This window comes from Uloborus diversus, chromosome 2 (genome assembly GCF_026930045.1).
Source record: "Uloborus diversus isolate 005 chromosome 2, Udiv.v.3.1, whole genome shotgun sequence".
NCBI classification, from domain to species: domain Eukaryota; kingdom Metazoa; phylum Arthropoda; class Arachnida; order Araneae; family Uloboridae; genus Uloborus; species Uloborus diversus.
The window spans coordinates 138,616,456-138,634,988 of NC_072732.1; the positions used below are offsets into that span (position 1 = coordinate 138,616,456).

Consider the following 18,533-nt stretch of genomic DNA (forward strand, 5'->3'; position numbering starts at 1 on the left):
AGTTACTTGTCAATAATAGTTGTTAAAGTTCATTAAACTATCTTCATTTGCAAAAAGTTTCAAAAACTTTTTAAGCTCTTTTAAGAAACATCAATGAACGTGGTCTTTTCATAATAACCAGTTTCTGCATAAGTAATATGAAGTACAACCTACACCTTTATTGTGATAAAGATGCCTAGATTTATTCAACTGCAGTTAAACTTCCCATTTAGAGAATTGTTACATTTATAAGCGTAAACTAATTAAGTTGTATAGAGCAAATGATATGCTTGGCATGTTTTTTTAAAAACTTTTATGGTGTTAAGTTAGTGATTAATCACAGAGATAAGCTAATATAATAGCATTGAGACTGCCATCTTTTAAAAAAGAAAAAGTTAAATGATTTCAACCTCACCCGACATTGATCTTTCATGCAATGTCATTTCTATTATCTTTGTGATTGATCAGACCAGTCATATGACCCTTTTGAAATTTGGTGAATATCTAATACAAAAATATTCACAAAAACTTGATTTTATGTTAAAATTCATTTCAAGTTCAACCCTATTTATTGACATTTAAAAAAAAAAAAATCTGTGAAGCATTTGAAGGGTTTTCAAAAATGAACCATCTACCAAACTTAGGTATACAAATTGCGCTTATCCAAATTTTCAATGAGCTCTGAATTTTTCCAAACGGATAAGATTGCCTTCCTTGTACCTCTTTTTGAAAATATGAAGTTATATATTCAGTCATTACTGCACCAGTGTCATGTAAAAAATAAAACGTTAAATTTTTTAATGAAATCACATATTTAAAACAAAAGCACCATTTTTATCCATAACTTATAACAGTGATAGTGCAGACACTAACTTAGACAAATTATTTGTCTAAAAGAGGGGTGTCCGCAAGACTAAGGTTTTATAATATTTATTTATTTTGTGTTTATTTATTTTTTACTCAAAACATAACTATCTTTACATTATACCCTTTAACAGCTGCATAACTTTCTAATTTACTATTGTTTTTAAATATATCTATAACAATCAATGCTATTTTATCCGGTTATGTTATATCAATATAGGTTTCTGAACCCTGTTTGATACACTAATGATTGCAAACTTTGGGGTTAATCTTTGCCACAAAATTGCACTCTGACATATTATGATCTGAATCCATCGGGAATAAAGGAACTCGCTGTTGCTTCAGTTTTAGTTCCCCTCCAAGTGTATTTTACTTAACTGATCACATCCAAAACATCAACAGTTTTGAGCAATTCACTTTAGTTTTAGAATTTTTTGTTTAATGCTGAAATGCTGTTAAACTAGCAGTCTGAATGAATTTTAGAATTTCAAGTTCAGCATCCATAGGTTGAAATTTTAGCGTTGTGTTTGCATATAAAAAGATGGTCCCAATATTTTTTATATTAATGTTTTTTAAATGGGAAGTCACATTGTCTATGTTGAAAACAATATGTTTCTTTTCTCTAGCAAACTTTTCATCCAGAGATCACAAGCCATTGTGACAGTACCAACTAGTTATCATCCAGTCCCTTTAATTGAAATACCAATCAATTGGTAAGATTGCCCTGTCTGCCAAGATATGAGAGGGTGCCATAAACTGATCTTTTGCTGCACAATTTAGTTCTTTCCCCCCCCTTTTATTAAGTATTTTTGTTAAATAGTTTTTATAATTAGTTTTTAGAACACATTAGATTTGGTTCCTGTCTTTTTTGATATGCAAAGATAACATGATCAATAACTAAAATCAGTTATGATTAACAATTTAGATATGAAAGTACAGTAAAACCCCTCCTAATGGACACTCCTCAAACCCCCGATTCCATGCAAATAAAATTATTAAACCCCTGTCCAGCAGACACCCCTCTCTTGTGAACAGAAAAATGTGTCCCGTTAGTGTCCGCATTAGAGGGTTTTTACTACATTCAGTACTTTTCTACTATACACACCTGTACTCATAGTTGTTAGCTTGAGTTTGGCAGCTTTAAAAGAAGGCCAATGTTCATCTTATTGTGTATTGAAGAATTCTTAATCAGCTTGATTTATGTATGTGAGGGGCAGAGGGCACCTGCAAAGGTTCTCCCTGGGCGCCATCATCTCTTCGGAAATCCCTGAGTATGGCTGCTTTCTAGTCAACAACAGATTTCAATTTCCTGCCAAAACACAAAATCGAAACAAAATTGTTAGTAGTCTTCGAAAAAAATCTCACCTGAGCGGCTTTCTGTTCACTAAGAAAAAGTTTTATCCTGCAAAGTTCAGCATAAAACAAGTTGGTATCGTCAACTTTATAAGTGTAAGAAAGCTTCCAATATTTATTTATTTTATTCTTGAAATAATTTGTCTGCAAAAATGATATATGAATGTAATGTCTAAAGATGTAGTCTAAAAATAGTGAACGTCCTCACATTTGAAGGTGTCCATATTAGAGATTTCTAATACTTTAGGCTTAATGCCTTAGTGTCAGGGAATTAAAAACTGTCCACGTAAGAGGGGCTTCTGTTAAGACTAAATTTACTGTAATATTAATCTTTTTGTTTTCCCGAAAATATAATTAATGCATGCAAAGCAGCTTGTGTCGCATTAGAGTAATAAACTTCTGGAGAAAATATGCAAAGGCTTTTGTCAATTCATAAACTGGAAACATTGTTTAATCTGAAGAATTCACCAAACTCTGCAGTTAGTTTTACTTCTGTTGTTTGTAAATCACATACATTATTGGTTTTTTATTAATGTATATCAGTTAATGCCACTAGTTTTGTTTTATGCTGTCAAATACAGCACAGTGGTTGCGATATGAATTGCATATTCAGTGTGAATGTAATTGTATGTGGTGAATTCCAGGAAAAAGAAGACATGACACTTGGATTTTAAAACTTAATATTCTGTCACTTGCCATATACCATTCTCTTCAGAAATAAATGGACTTCTTGAACCTTAACCTGTTTTTCCCAAATAGTTTAATTACTTCCAGAAAATCAATTTTTCTCTTTGTATTTTTACAGAGCAAAAAATCTCATTTTTGTTATATACTGTAATTTCAATAAACTTATTATCAGCATATAATATTTAGGTGAACTTTTATCTTTTGAATGTCGAGTTAAACATTTTGGTAAGTAATTTAAAATTTCTTTTTATTCAACCATGAAATAGGTCCATTACTAAGGAGACAATTTAATGTCCTTCCGTTACCAAAATACTACATTTCAGTTAGTTCACCAAGAACCTATTGGGTATAGAAACTAATGTTTTTTTATGCGAAGCAGAATTATGTCCCTCGTCAAGGAGGCATAGTTATAATTTTAATGGATATTTAATTTATATGTTTTTTAATGGTAACTGAAGGACAAAAAAATACAGCAACGAAAGGACATTTAACTATAAACTGATAAAGGGTAAAATTTTAGAATGCTAGTATAAAACAAACTATTGTTTAAAGTTAGTAGTCACATTTAAAACATATTTTAGTAATAAAATATTTGTACAAAAACTGTGCTTGTATTTAAAAAATAAACTTTTTTTTTAATGTTTCGTGATTTTATTTCTTCTGTTGCATGTGATGAAAATCATGAAAACTACAGTTAAAAATTCCTAAGCATGTAAAAACCATTTTCATATGACATGTTTGTGATATGACATGCCAAATCAAGCAGAAACATATGTTTAAAAACTTGAAATTTATTTTGGAACAATATTGAAACTGCTTTCAGATTTGTTGCCACAAGTCACAGGAAAGGACTGTTTAGAGCATTGATTTAACCGTTAAACGCACTGGGAAAAGATCAGTAAATTCATAGATCAACTTTCAAAAAGATAGAGAAAAACACAGGTCCATTCTTATCCTAACACACTAAATATGCACCATTTGAATCCTGTAACATGTTATTGAATATAATAAATGCTACTTCAACAAATTGAACGAGATTTCATTTCAAAGTCAACAGACTCTCAGTTATAAATAATGTTAAATGTTCTATGGATTATGATAAAATTATTGAGTATTTAAAGAATTCAGAATTGTAACATATGGCTAAGGCATTAGATATCATTGTTTCAGACTGCTGTATCAGCTGAATAAATGTTTGTAAGTTGAAATTTTTCAAGTATAATTGTTTTGAACCCCTTGTCCTTCTGTTACTGTCCTTCTGTTACCCTTAACAAACACATAATTTATAAGCTTAAAATAATTATATTTTTAAACTAGAGGTGAAATTAATGACTGAACACTCCTGTATGTGCTAATTTTTTAGAGAATCTTCCCTTTTATAGTTTGGCTAAACTTTTGGGAAGAACATGATAGCGTGAAAATCATTTCGCAAAAATGCCCTTCCGTTACCGTTTTTTAAATTTGATTTTAAAAAAAGTTACTAACAAAAAATTCCCGGCTTTGGCTTTTTTAGCAACTTACTATGATGTGTATGAAGTCTAAGCATCAATTTTTGAAAAAATATGTACTTGGATATGCTCACAGACAGAAATACATCAATTTTTTTTGTAAAACTGTCCTTCTGTTACTGCTGGAATTCACCATGTGTCAAGAAAATTAACTGATTAAATGCTCTCACCACGTCAGAAAACACACTTGGCAGTTTTTTTTTTTTTTTTTAAATTTAAAAGTTAGTTGAAATGTGTGCAAAATTCTAACTTTTACAAACATAGAGATCACTTGGCTGTAATCCCTGATTGTGAAAACTTCAATCTGTCAGAAATGGATTATAATTTTATATTTATTTTTTAATTTTATTTTTCTCTTATGAAATGATTTTTTAGAACCTTGATAGACATTAGATCTAAGTTTTTCTGTATATATTTATCTAAATAAAACAGAGAATATATATGTTTATGTGTATGTTCTAAATAAATCTGCAGTTTACATCAGATTTGGCCAAATTTGGCAGAGAGGTACTTGTGCACCCAAGAAGGAACGTAGGGGGGCATTCAAACACCAGAAAAATACCAAACCATTCAAATTTTAATTTTTGGAATCCAAAATGGCATTAAATGGCTCTTTCTGCTCGAAATAATTGTCTTACTGTCTTAATTTAGTCTCAATCGAAAACCCGCGAAAAATACCTCTGTGGTGGTTTACTTCCATTGGATTTCAAAATCACCAAGGCTGTAAAATCACAAGGAGAAAAGTTAGAAGCATTTTTAAATAAAGGTACATCAATATTAAATTAGAAATTTTCCGTCTGCCGCAAGCTCAGTTTTAATTTGCGTGAATAAAATCATTGAGAAGAAAGATCTGTTGCCATTTTTTCTCGACTGTGAACAAATAAAATTTTTGCTTTTGTTTTGTGGCTTTTCCTGTAACCAGGGGATTTAAAAATTTTACTTTTTGGTTATTGTTCCCCGATCTATCGGGAAATTTTAGATTTCTTTTTCCCATTCAAGCCTGATTGTTGAACATGCTTCACTTGACATAACTTTTATTTTCAAGGTAGACTATGTAAAGCCGAAAGGTGCAGCTAGTACTGTATAAATATATATGTGTGTGTCAGCAAGAATTAGGTTGCTTGATTAGAGAAAAATCAATTTATGCGTAATATTTTAAGTTTTAAATTGTTTAAAACAATTTGCTTTTCTTTTATTTAGGATGCATTAACTGTACCAATTGCTGTGAAAACTTGCAAAGTTGAAAGTGAAGAATCTGTTGGGGAAAAATTCTTAGAGGAAGCATGTATGTATTGCATTGTCTTGCAGTTTTGTTCTTTATTATGCATAAAATTGGTTGTCTAGGCATCTCTGGTTTGCCCACCCCCACCCGGATGACAATGGCGCGCCCCCTCAAATGCTGCTTTGCATCCCCCAACTCATCCTCCAAACGAGATCGAAACCCCTCTCAAATTACTTTGCCCCTTAATATTTTTAATGGTGACTTCTGTGCCATGAACCCCCTCCCTCTTGGTGGGCACCCCAGCATATCATCTGTAAGAGCATTACTTTTATAATTAGAGAAAAGGTCAATGACATCTCTAATATGCATTATGTTGACTCTAACAGTTACGCAATAGTTCTCTTTAGCAATTTCAGTATAAGCCAACAAGCCCTTTTAATCAGTATGTTAATAATGTAAGGCATTCAAGTAGCATTTTTTTTTTTTTTAATTCATTGAAGGCATTTTGTTTTTTGAACAAAAAGAGCAGTGAAAAAAGGAAATCCTTTAGATTAGTGTGAGTTTGAAAAGAGAAAATGCTATACATTTTTATAAAAAAATATTTCATGCAAAGTTTGATAGATGCTCTAAAAATTATTGGTTTATGAAAGAAATAGTTGTTCACAGCTTTTACCTAGAAAACTTAATGTGTATTTAAATTTATAATTCTATGTGGTGTACATGAATATATATCCCGACTTTGTGAGGATTATCAAAAAGAAATATACAGCCTTGTAATTCATTGGGAATGAAACACAACAGTTGAAAACTTTCAGCCTATTCTTTTTCTATAGAAAAAAATGTTAGTAAGATTATTTATCTGGATAGATGAAAGATTTTATTAATTCCACAGTTATAAGAAAATGGAAATTTTATTCTACAGCATGATTGTGTGCCATTTGCCACCTAGTTGGATCATAGTTTTCTTAACCCTCTAGAGCCCAATTTATTATTTCCTGTGGAAAAAATATTTTTTGCACAGAATGCTGAAAAAATAAGGTATTTAACACACATAAGGTGAAGGGATTTTTTTTTTTTCAGAATAGGGTTTTGTGACTCTGACTGAAATATTAATTTGTGTCAGTGCCAACTACGTAAAGGTAAATCAGCCATGCCAGACCATTCAAGCAACACTGGTCAACAAAAGGATAACTCTCCTGTAGAGAAATTTAATGATAAAAGTTGATAAATCACCTATGATAACCACGGTGGGCTGTTGAGGATTAAATAATAGTCACATTGGTGCATTGGTCACCGTGAACCAATCTTCATCAATGATCTTTGCTTGTCTCATTCAACATTCTGCATTGTGATTTCAAAAAAAAAAAAAAGTGTGAAATTAGTTTTTCTATAACTTAACCATGAAAAGAAGGCGCATGACCTTGAAGCAAAAACATCATTTGTATCATTTGTAACAGGCTGTTTGTTATTATTTTGGAATAGATATTATTAGCGAGACCATGCCTCTTACTATTCGGTGCTTTTTGGCAGATTCCACCTATTACAAATGATGTTTTGCTTCAAGGTCATCTGCCTTTTCATTGTCAAACTTTACCACCACCCTCAATATGAATATTGTTAGTTTCTGGAGAGTTAATGTCTCTGCTGTCCATAATTATTTTTGGATCATTTCACGTCAAATAGCCTAATGCCATAATGCCACTTCAGAACACTATCTTGATAACCAGACAAGCTAAATTTTGAAAAATGTTGAAAATGAACTTCCATTATCAAGTAATGCCTCATTATTATTTTCTAGACAGAGTCACATCACTAAGCCCCTCCCCCCTCCCTTCTCAGTTCAACATTCTTAAAGAACAGTTGAACGGCTTAGAAAAGGCATGTGTCACATATTTTGCAATTCAACAGTTTTGTTACATTTTTGAAAAATATTTCAGTTATTGTAGAAAGGAAAAATGAGTCTTATTACAAGCTACCGATTTTTTTTTTATTGGTGGAGAGGTACATGTAACAGATACATATCATTTTTCTTTTGAATGCCAAACATTGCTTTGCTAAGGGTCATGCTCTTTCTGTAATAGCTGATTCAGTGGTTCATTTTATCACCTATCTTTTCTGTGTTTTCTAAGCCAAAACCATTTACAAATGAAGTAAATAATTTAAAGTAAAAAGGTTTTCGTTTTAAAAAGAAGTGATTCTTTAACTTAGATTATCTGAGCTTATTGTTTTATAACTGGTTTCACAACATCTGCACAAGTTAGGCAGTAACTAGTGGTTTTATTTTAAATGTCACATATGCCACTGATATGCAAACTTGATGTATTTATGAGTAATTTATTCAAAGAAATGCCTTTAAAATTTTTCAAACTGTCGTGTTAAAGCACTCCTAATATTTTAACTATTTATCATTACTGTGCATTCTGAAAAATTGGTTTTATTTGGAAGTAATGTGTTACTCATACTTTTACTTGTAATACACATTTCTTAAATGAACAAACAATTCCAAGACATGTTTTAAAAATACTCTAAAGGAAAAATAAATTTTTAAGAAATTTTCAAAAAAATCCATGATGCAAAGAAAAAATGAATTAATCAGGAGGATATTTTTGCTCTAAGAAGTTTATATTTTTTGAACAATAAAAAATGAAAGAAAATATGCTTACATGCCTCCCCCCCTTATCAAACATTTGGAATAACCAATAAAATTTGATAGGGGAGCCTCTCCTCTGTTTTGGGGTAAGACATAGTATTACAGCCGTGGTATGTTTTACAGTACATCAGGGTTTTGAAAGAAATTTCAATGAAAACCTACTGAAGATCTTATTTTTATTTTTCAACGTGTCTTACTCAAAACTTCAAAACCTCCACTTACATCACTTTGCTTTCCACTGTCTCATATCATTTCCATTCTGAATGCCCAGCATTCCCTTGTCAAGATTCATGCTGTTTCTAAGGCAAGAAATTTCTCCTTTTATTGCATTTTGATGAAATTTTAATTTGTTGCAACTTTTAAAATGTTACATTTTTCTTTTTTATAGATATTATGCAGCAGTTTGATCATCCACATATTACAAGACTAATTGGTATTTGTTCTGAATCTCCTATCTGGATTGTTATGGAATTGGCAAAGCATGGAGAAGTAGGTTTTTTAGTTTTATTCAGAATTGGAAAATTTTGTATTTTGTGAAAATAAATAGGTATGATATTAATGTTTAATTACACTTAGAAAACTTCTAAACAAGTTCTTTCATTATCCTTACAGATGAGGGCTTATTTGCAGAATAATCAATCAAGACTTGATCTAGGTACACTAATATTGTATGCTTACCAGTTGAGCACTGCATTGTCATATCTGGAGTGTCGCAAGTTTGTACACAGGTAAGTCTGGAATTTTTACCTTAAAACTTTGAAACAGTTAACCAATTTTGATTGTTTGCTCTCACATAACTTCATTCCCTATAAATGCTTTATTTTTTCTTACACCACTTTCTAAATTGTATACTGATTTTTTCAAATATGAATGGAATATACAGAGGCAAATTATTTAATATTTTTGAAAAATTTGATGTCTCAGTTAAATTTTTTTAATATCATATAATGTTGGATTAATTTTAATTTTAAATAAAAAGCTGGTTTCGTTAAAAATATGTGCTAAAACTTGTAAACAAAAATATTTGAAAATTTAAAATAGTTTGTGTAGGAGATTCACTTTTATGTTTCTGAAAATTCACACCTAAGTTATGTTATTCAGTTCACTTCAAACATTAAGCATGATTTCTCCCCTTTTTTATCTGAGATGAGCTGTTAAATAATCTTTAAGACATATTTTAAGTATCAGAAAAAAATATGGACTATTTTATTATCTTTTATTGGAAAAACACTCTAGGAAAGACTTGTGCATGATGTTGCATGAATTTTGATTGATAAATTATTCATCTGCAACTTTAAATATGTTATTAAATACATTTATTTTCAAAGAATCATTATTTGAGAACACATTTTCTATTTTTCTCATTTTTGTGTTGCTGAAATTGTCATGTATTTAATATTTTTATGTTTTTAATTGTAAATTTTTCACTAATGTATAATTCTAGGGATATTGCAGCAAGAAATGTCTTGGTGTATGCAAAAGATTGTGTGAAGTTAGCTGATTTTGGCTTATCACGATGGGTTGAAGATCAGTCTTATTATAAAGCATCTAAAGGAAAACTACCTATAAAATGGATGGCTCCTGAATCTATAAATTTTAGACGATTCACAACTGCTAGTGATGTCTGGATGTTTGGTTAGTATGACATTCATTTTTTGTAGTTTTTAATAGTAACCAGACTTTTGTTTCAAGGAGGATTTTACCAAGCATTTTTTCTTGAAATCTGTATGACTAACAAAATTTGATTTCATTTGTATATTCTATTGGTTTTGTTACAATATGTTATTTAAATGAGAGAGTACTGCTTTAAAGGCATTAACATAAACAAATGTAAGAATGGCATGTCTATTACGTGAAAGGCAGAGGCGGTTCCAGGGCCGTGCAGTCTGTGCAGCTGCACAGGGCGCCCGTGATAAAGGGGCCTTTGCTGACTTGTATTATTTAAAAAAAAAAAAATTATTATTATTTTTTAAATGTCTTTTTAGAACAAGCTTGATTAAGTTAAAGGCTCTGTTGTACGTGGGACCTCATTATAAATGCAAAACAAGGACTAGCAGGGCACTTCAAGAGCTGGCAGGTCCCCCTTCACCCAAGCACTAATACTACTCCAATGTGCCCCCTACCCTCAAGGACTCGGCCCCTAGTTTCTGGCTATAGGCTGACACAGTCTATAGATCGCTCTGGAGGTTATTTCCAGATCTTGTTTTCAGCGGGGGAGGGAAGGGGTTAAGCATTTTGGTATTTGCCTTAAGACTTGATAAGACTTCTGAAATAGGGATTCTCAACTCTGCTACATAGGATGGGCAACAGTCTGCGAAAAATTCGACCGCATCTGAGAGATTTTTACGTGCTGAGTTAAAAACTATTCCTCATTAAGTTATATGTAAAGTTATTTTTCATACGATGGTTTTACATTAATTTTGTGAAAACTTTTTACAATTTTCTCCTTTTTTCTCAAAAATTTATTTACTTATGTATTTATAATTACAATAATTAGGGGACAGTCAGGAAGAATTGGACTGCTGGAGAAGTGGGGCAGCTGCATTTATAACCAGAAATAAAGCGTGAAAAATTATTTCTATCTTGTCCAGTAGATGTTGCAAAGCAGCAAGAGCCTAAAACCGCTGCAACTACCAGACTAGCTAGAAATTTATTTTCCTCATTTTACTTCGGCTTATAGATGCAGCTGTCCTATTCCTCCTGACTTCACACCCCTCTACCGTACTTGTCTCTGCATTAACGTATTATTGTTAGCAGAGCTAGATTGTCCCATAAGCTAAAAAAGTTATAGCTTAGGGACCTTGCTTTGTTGGGGGCCTCCAACTCCCAAAAACTGCATGATTTATTCAAAAAAAAAAATGAAAAGTTAGAAAAAAAAATATTCAAATGCTCGAAAACCTTGAACATTTGGAAAAATGTAGTTACAAACTTTGAATTTTACTCAAAAAAATATTGTTGTGAGAAATCTAGTTTTTGAAAAAACAAAAACTTAAAACAGAAATTTCTAACAAGTTTAGAACGATACAGTAAAATGGTGCAGTCAAGTTTTAAACTGTTACAGACTGGAAAGGACCAATGAAGTGCTTTAAATAAGTTTTAATTAGGTATAATTAGGATCAAATTATGTTAATGTAGATTCGTTTCATTCATAAATCAACACAGGTGTCCACCAGCTGGGAGAAATGGCAAAAAGATTCATTCCTATCTTTAAGGGGCTGTTTCTATTTTTCCACTTTTTTGAGGGGTCTCGTTCAAGGTGGGGGAGACATTACTCTTGTGATGGACATCCCTGTAATGAATACAATCATTAACATTTTCTATAGGGGGCCCGCAAAAAGTCCTTGCCCAGGGCCCCGCAAGACCTACGGCCGCCACGGCATGAAGGAATCAAATCTGATATCTGTACACTACATAATGTCACCCCTGTTAAATATTCGATGTCCTTCTAATAACTCAAAAGAACAAAGGAGTGTACTTACGTACGTACATTCGAAGTAATACTTTTTAAATTCATATTCTTTGACAGATATAAAATAGGTTAAATATATAACGAATACATACCTTTGTGCTTGGAAATTAAATTAATTAACCAACATTTTGACGCACAAAAATTGCATACTGCAGACACGTGTTTTGGTGTTACAAGGAACACTTTTTTCAATGCATTGAAGTCTGAGCTTTTGGATGAAAGTCATCCAAAAAAAGCGACTTGACTTGGATGACTTTTCATCCAATAGCTAACACTTCTTTGCATTGAAAAAGGTGTTCCTTGTAACACTGAAACATGTGTCTGCAGTAATTTGCAATTTTTGTGCATCAAAATGTTGGTTAATTGATTCATTTAATAAGTTAAATATAATTTAGCGCTTTCAAATTTAAAGAACTCTATTATGTCTTTGTTAGTGGACGGTATTAAAAATTTGAAAGAGAATGCTGCAGTTTTTTTTTTTTTTTTTTTTTGTAAGAAAGAATGTTCCCAACAACATCAATAAAAAATAAATACTTCCAGATAAAACACTGTGTACAATTTTTCAATTAGAATTTTTTTTTTTTTTTTTTTTTGTCAAAAAAGTATGACCAAAAGCATTTTTGGAAACAGTTTTGAAAATTTTCGAAGGGAGGTTTGAACCTTAAAAACCCACCCTTTGAATAAGACCCTATCTTTAAAATAATGTGTAAAATCTGAAAGATTTCATTTAGAAATTGATAAACTTTTAGTGACTATATGAATGCTATATTCTCCTCCCTCCACAATGAGATACTGTAAGTTTCTGTAAGTCATTTATGTGAAAATCTCTCTTAAACTCCACTTGTTTAATTATATATTTCTATTGGAATTTTAAATCTTCCATTCTTAGGGGTTTTTTTTTAAATATTCATCAAACTTCTTTTTTTTTTTTTTGGCTTTTTTTTTGGTAACATAAGAACAGCATTTTAGAACTTAAGTGAAAATGCTTCATTTGTTAGTTTATTGTTATCAAACTGATTCTGTTTTACTTTCAGGTGTTTGCATGTGGGAAATTTTAATGTTTGGGGTAAAACCTTTTCAAGGTGTACGAAACAATGATGTCATCGTTAAAATTGAGAATGGGGAAAGACTTCCTTTACCACCAAATTGTCCACCACGACTTTATAGCTTAATGTCACAATGTTGGTCCTATGAGCCTTCAAAGAGACCAAGCTTCAAAGAAATGAAGCACATTTTGAGGTAATTTGTTGAATAGTAAAATGTTACATTATGTTCGTTTTCGTTATGTATTTTCTTGCATAGAAAAAATAAAGGAGATTTTTGATTGTGATTCTTGTAGAATATTTGTATGCATTTTGTTTTCTCTAAAGTAAAACAAATGTTTGTTTTTTTTCTTTTTTAAAAATGTTTGTCTAACCTAAATGCTTTTTGTTCTTGCTTAATAAATTCAGTTCATGATTTATTAAAATTTCAGCTTTTAAATTGTTTGGAAACATTTCATGTGCATTGTCATATGAAATCCAAATCATGTCCCCCCCCCCCCCCCCCCCCCCCCCGTTGTTGAAGAATTAGTTTTGTGGTGTACTTTTCAATTACTTTGTAATTCCTTGCATTTAAATATTTAGATTTTAATATACCTAAATTTTTTATTCCTTCAACAGAGAAATTTTAGAAGATGAAAGAACACAAGTTGAAGATACACTGAAGCGTGAAAATAGACGTATTCAAGCAATGTCATGGTGTAAGATTTCTAAGCAACAAATATGATTGTTTTTTCATTTAAAATTTTTTCTTAGAAATAATTCAATTTGTTTATTTTATAGGTTCTTCTGGATCAGATGAACCACCACCAAAGGTATGTTTTGTATTTTAGTTTTAAAAGATATACTGTTGGACAAATGCAGGGCCGGATTTAGACAATTTCAGGTATGAGGCCCTTTTTGTAGTTCGGTGCAATGTTTCTGTCGATGGCGAAAGAGGCCATGTTTAAGTGTTTATTATTATTATTATTTTGTCCCACTATGTATGCTTTTTTTTTTTTTTTGCATTTTTTTAATGTGTTGCCTTCTGTCCTTTTTGGATATCCCTTAAGAGGGGGAATAGTATCGAGAAAGTGACCCAGGGGTCCCCAATTTTAAGGGGTCTGGGGGTTTTCCCCTGAAGGAAATTTTGAAAAATAAATATAAAATTCAACATTTTGAACCGTATAAAGGCAGATTGGAATCAAAAATATCCAGAAAAAAATAGACAAACAAAACTTTTTTAAAGTTGTGTACTCTTTTGCAAATTGATAAAACACACAGTAGAAATTTTTTGGGGTCAACAGAGGTATGGAGCGAGGGAGGAGGAAGAATAATGCATTGCAACTTGCTCATGCTCACATGAGCTTTCGATACAGCTAGTTTTTGATCACCTCTCTAATCCAATCATAAATACGAGGATCAATTTATTAGAAATTTTAAAATTCGTTTTTTGTAGCCACACTTTTCTAAATTTTCTTAAGTTTTCAAACACTTGAAAATAAAACTGATTTTTCCAAGTATTTTCATTTTTTAGGAACGAATCAGGCAATTTTTCAGGAGTTAGGGCCCCCTGGTAGAGCGGGGGCCGTAAGCTAAAGCTTGTTCAGCTTATACGTAAATCCGGCCCTGGATACATGCATGTTGAAAGACTCGTAATCAAAATATGTTATTTGAAAACATATTTGGCTGACACACTGTCGTGTGTCTAAATTATGAATGGGTCTCTAGAAGAAGGACATATGTTACAGTGGAAGAAGGGCCATTACATATGATCTTCATTAATATTTAGTCCTTCCTGTACATTTTTTAATTTCTAACATCTGCCCTTCTTCTAGGGACACATTTAATTGTTAATGTTATCTTATCCCAACAAAACATTAATGCGAAAAAGAAGCCAAGTTCAGTTGAAATGAGGTGCGGGATAGACGGTGTCACTGACAAAAATAGTTCAGATCTAAACAGTTACCAAGTTCCATAGCAGTTCCTCATAGAAGTTGGATTTTCCCATGTTTTTCAATTCATTTAGAAAACAATTTTTTACTTGCTTTGATAATGGATTTTAAACTTGCGGCAAGTTTCAGTCATCACTATTTTGTTTTATTTTTTTTTCAAAATTGCCAAGTTTTAAATCCAATATCAAAGAAAGTAAAAAATTGTTTTTTAAATGAATTGAAGAACATGGGAAAATGAGGAACTGCTATGGAACTTGATAACTGTTTAGATCTGAACTTTTTTTGTCGGTGACACCGTCTTTCCCGCACCTCATTTCAACCAAACTTGGCTTCTTTTTCATATTAATGTTTTGTTGGGATATCATTACTTTTTGAAAAGCTAAATCAAAGGTTATGTTCTAATTTAGACAGTTATAAATGCAAAAGTGTACATTACAAATATGATTTCCTTTTTTTCCCTGCTGTTATGGTACGCTGGTTTGCAGTTTCTTTTTATTAGAAGTTATGAATATATTTTGATAACTTGGGACATTGCGCGATCGCCAATTTTGGGCAATAATCATCTGTGTTTCCATTTTTTAGCAAGGCCAACGTTCATTAGCTCTTGGTCTTTGGCTTCCTCAAATTTGTTTACAATTAGGAAAATTGCTAAGATTCATCTCAAAATCTGTCTGGAGTTTCTTTATTGTTCGGGGGGGGGGGGGGGATTATCACAACGTAGATCGTAAAATATGCAGAATTTGCGAAAATATTTCTCAATTGTTGAAATTATTGCTGCTATTTTTGCTCCTCCTGTAAAATTTTGCATTTAATTCAGATCTAAAATTTTTATAAAATTAAAAGGCGGTTGTTTTTTATTTTAAAGGCTTAGCTCTAGGTTTGCAATTTTAACTATTTGATGGATCATTTTTCATTTTAGTGGAACTTAAAGTATTGTTTCAAGCCCCATTTTGGTTAGAAATTAAATTGTTAGTTTAAAACTTCAACACCCTTGTTTTGACAACATTTGACGAGTTCATTTGTTTTGATTTATTTGGCAAAATATTTTGCAATCGCGCGGTGAAGTGATTACGCCGTGATGCCCATAAAAAAAGCATAGTTTTTTGCTATTTTAATGTAGTTTTTTTATTTTTTAGATTTTTCCCTTTACATATGCATGAAAATCTATCATCATGCCAAATTTCGAGTATGTGAGACACTTGGAAGTTCGTAAACATTTTGATGAGTGAGTGACTCAATGTAAAAAATGACACTTTTCAAATAGTAATAATTCCATAACTGTAAGAGGTACACTCATGAAATTTAGGATTATAGGTCTGCTAGGCAGCTCTATTAGACATACAAAATTTCAAGCACATAGAATTAATAGTTTTTGAGAAATGAAATAGTCAAAAGTAGCTTCAAATAGTTCGTGTAAGATGCACACTGGCAGATATGTCGCCTGATTTCCGAACTTGGCTGACACGCTGCCGTGTGTCTAAATTATGAATGGATCTCTAGAAGAAGGACATATGTTACAATGGAAGAAGGGCCATTACATATGATCTTCATTAATATTTAGTCCTTCCTGTACATTTTTTAATTTCTAACATCTGCCCTTCTTCTAGGGACACATTTAATTGTTGTAATAGCTACTGCTTTAAATTCAAACTGCCATATATTTCTTGAAAAGAGTTATACATTTTTCGATTACATACGTGTATACAGAGTTCAATAGAAATAAAAAAAAAACCTTTGGAGTGCAAAAAAAAAGAAATTTTTTCTATACACATGTGTGGACAAATTTTTTCTTAATTTGCTGCCGTTAGCACAAAATTTGGTGTGACATGGATTGTCAATATGTTATTTTGCAATGAATAACTTTTCAGTTGGAAGACATCAAATTCAAAGAAGAAAAAAAAATGAAAAATGCATAAAATAAAATTTTTTGCCTTTAAATATGAGTAACGTAAACAGTCAAGCACTGTTTATGGATTTATCTTTCTTGCGTCTTTTTTATCATTTATATGTTTTTTAAATTGATCACTGAAGAGTTAAATACATATAAATGTGTATCTATTATATGTTTTTTTTATTTATGTGCATATTATACACTTATTTTTCATGCAATCCCTTCAAAAACGTATAAATGGTTCTTCACTTTACCAGCACTAATTGCACAATATGACAGCTTTACAGTATAACATTTTGTTGAACACCATGGTAGTAAAAGTTTTCTTAGTTGAGCTGGTTCTTTTATTGAATTAATGATTTCATTTATAATTGCATGCAGTTAATGTTTTGCCATGTAAAAGTGTCTTCAATCTTTTATCATTTTATTCACACAATTTTTGTTTCAATCTTAGCCTGCTAGACATCAAGTTGATATAGTTGCACCTCCTGTTGAGCCAACAACATATATCGTAGCTCCAAATCCTGAAGTACTTGCCAAGCTGATTCAGGAAAATGCAAACAGTCTACCTCCTGCTTGGGCATATGTGGCACCAGCATCACCTGCCAATACATTTACAATTCAAAAATATGATACAGAAGAGGGAGGAGAAGAAGGAGCAAAGGTTGGCTTAAAGATTTTTTTCTAAAACCTTTTTATGTATATTTTAGTTATGATCAGTTTAAAAGTCAAATATTCATTAAAAAAATCTAATCCTGCATTATTTTTTCAAAATTTCATGTGTTTTAACTTTTAAATATGTGTACATTTGTCGCACTTTGTAGTTCATGTATTTATTTGTTCATTTTATTTAGTTTTTATTTCTGCTTCTTTAGTTCTTTCTCTCTGTTTTGATTATTAAGAACTGTACGTTTTAATTTGAATTAATTGTTTTGCTCAGGGGTCCATGCCCTTCCTAAAAGAACAAAAATAATTTAACTATCTCCATTCATTATTTTTAAATTTATTTCCCAACGACATAAATCACTTTTGTTTGCTATAGGAGCAACAACGGAGTCAGAAGTCAGTGCAATTGAATACTTATAACTCACTTAACTGAGTTGTTTGGAATTCAAGGGTACATAAGATCGTGATTTGTTCATTAATTCTTCTTTCGTAATTTTTTTTTTTGAAAAAAAAATTGTTGCTTCAATCAAGGGGGCGTATTTAAAAATTATAGAAATCATTTTCAGTTTATTAAAATGAAAAATGCAAGAACCACATGTTACCTGGTTGACAAAACTATAATATTAATGTCAATAGCATGTTCTGCCAAAGTAATCCCAACAGCCTCATGGCTTTGTGGAAACAGTAACTACAGCAGAATTTGCCAAGAAATAGTTTCTGAATGCTTGAATAAAATTTATATGTTGTATCCGTGTTTATTTCAGGCATCTCTAAAAGTAATTCCCGCCCCCCCCCCCCAGGAAAAATACGTGCAATTAATTAACAAAACGATATGTTTCCCCCTTTTTATTACCCTCTTCTGTTTGTTGTTCATTATTATTGTGGTTGTGATAGGGATGGGGTGGTAACTATGTTATCTATTATTTATATAGTTGTTAACTGACACAATACATTGGTGAGGTTCTTATCGGAACCTTAAGACATGTACTCTGTGAGCACTCTGGTTTATCTCGTTGGAAATCAAAAGTTTCCTGGATTACGATCATTGTATGGAAGGGAAGGGATAGTGGGCGGTGTGAGTTATCTTTGTTGAGCTGTAATGGAAACGCCTATAATACCTATATTTGTTTCTCTTTTATATGACAAATAACATAGTGTCATCAATGTATTCTTTTCGAAAGAAATTTCTGTTTATTCAGCATCTTTTACTGCAACCCCCCTCCCCCCTTTTATGTCATCCCACAGTTTTCAGGCCGATAAAACATTTAGC

At 31.6% G+C, this 18,533-nt stretch overlaps 1 protein-coding gene across 1 annotated transcript in view; it reads left to right on the forward strand.

The window, feature by feature from the left end:
• LOC129217364 (focal adhesion kinase 1-like) overlaps positions 1-18,533 on the forward strand; it is a 52,145-nt gene that overhangs the window by 14,670 nt on the left and 18,942 nt on the right. Inside the window, exons 15-22 of the mRNA XM_054851651.1 lie at positions 5,592-5,676; positions 8,652-8,752; positions 8,876-8,991; positions 9,708-9,898; positions 12,767-12,971; positions 13,394-13,473; positions 13,556-13,587; positions 17,052-17,261. Coding sequence (XP_054707626.1) covers positions 5,592-5,676; positions 8,652-8,752; positions 8,876-8,991; positions 9,708-9,898; positions 12,767-12,971; positions 13,394-13,473; positions 13,556-13,587; positions 17,052-17,261 — 1,020 coding nt within the window. The remainder of the gene's footprint in view (positions 1-5,591; positions 5,677-8,651; positions 8,753-8,875; positions 8,992-9,707; positions 9,899-12,766; positions 12,972-13,393; positions 13,474-13,555; positions 13,588-17,051; positions 17,262-18,533) is intronic.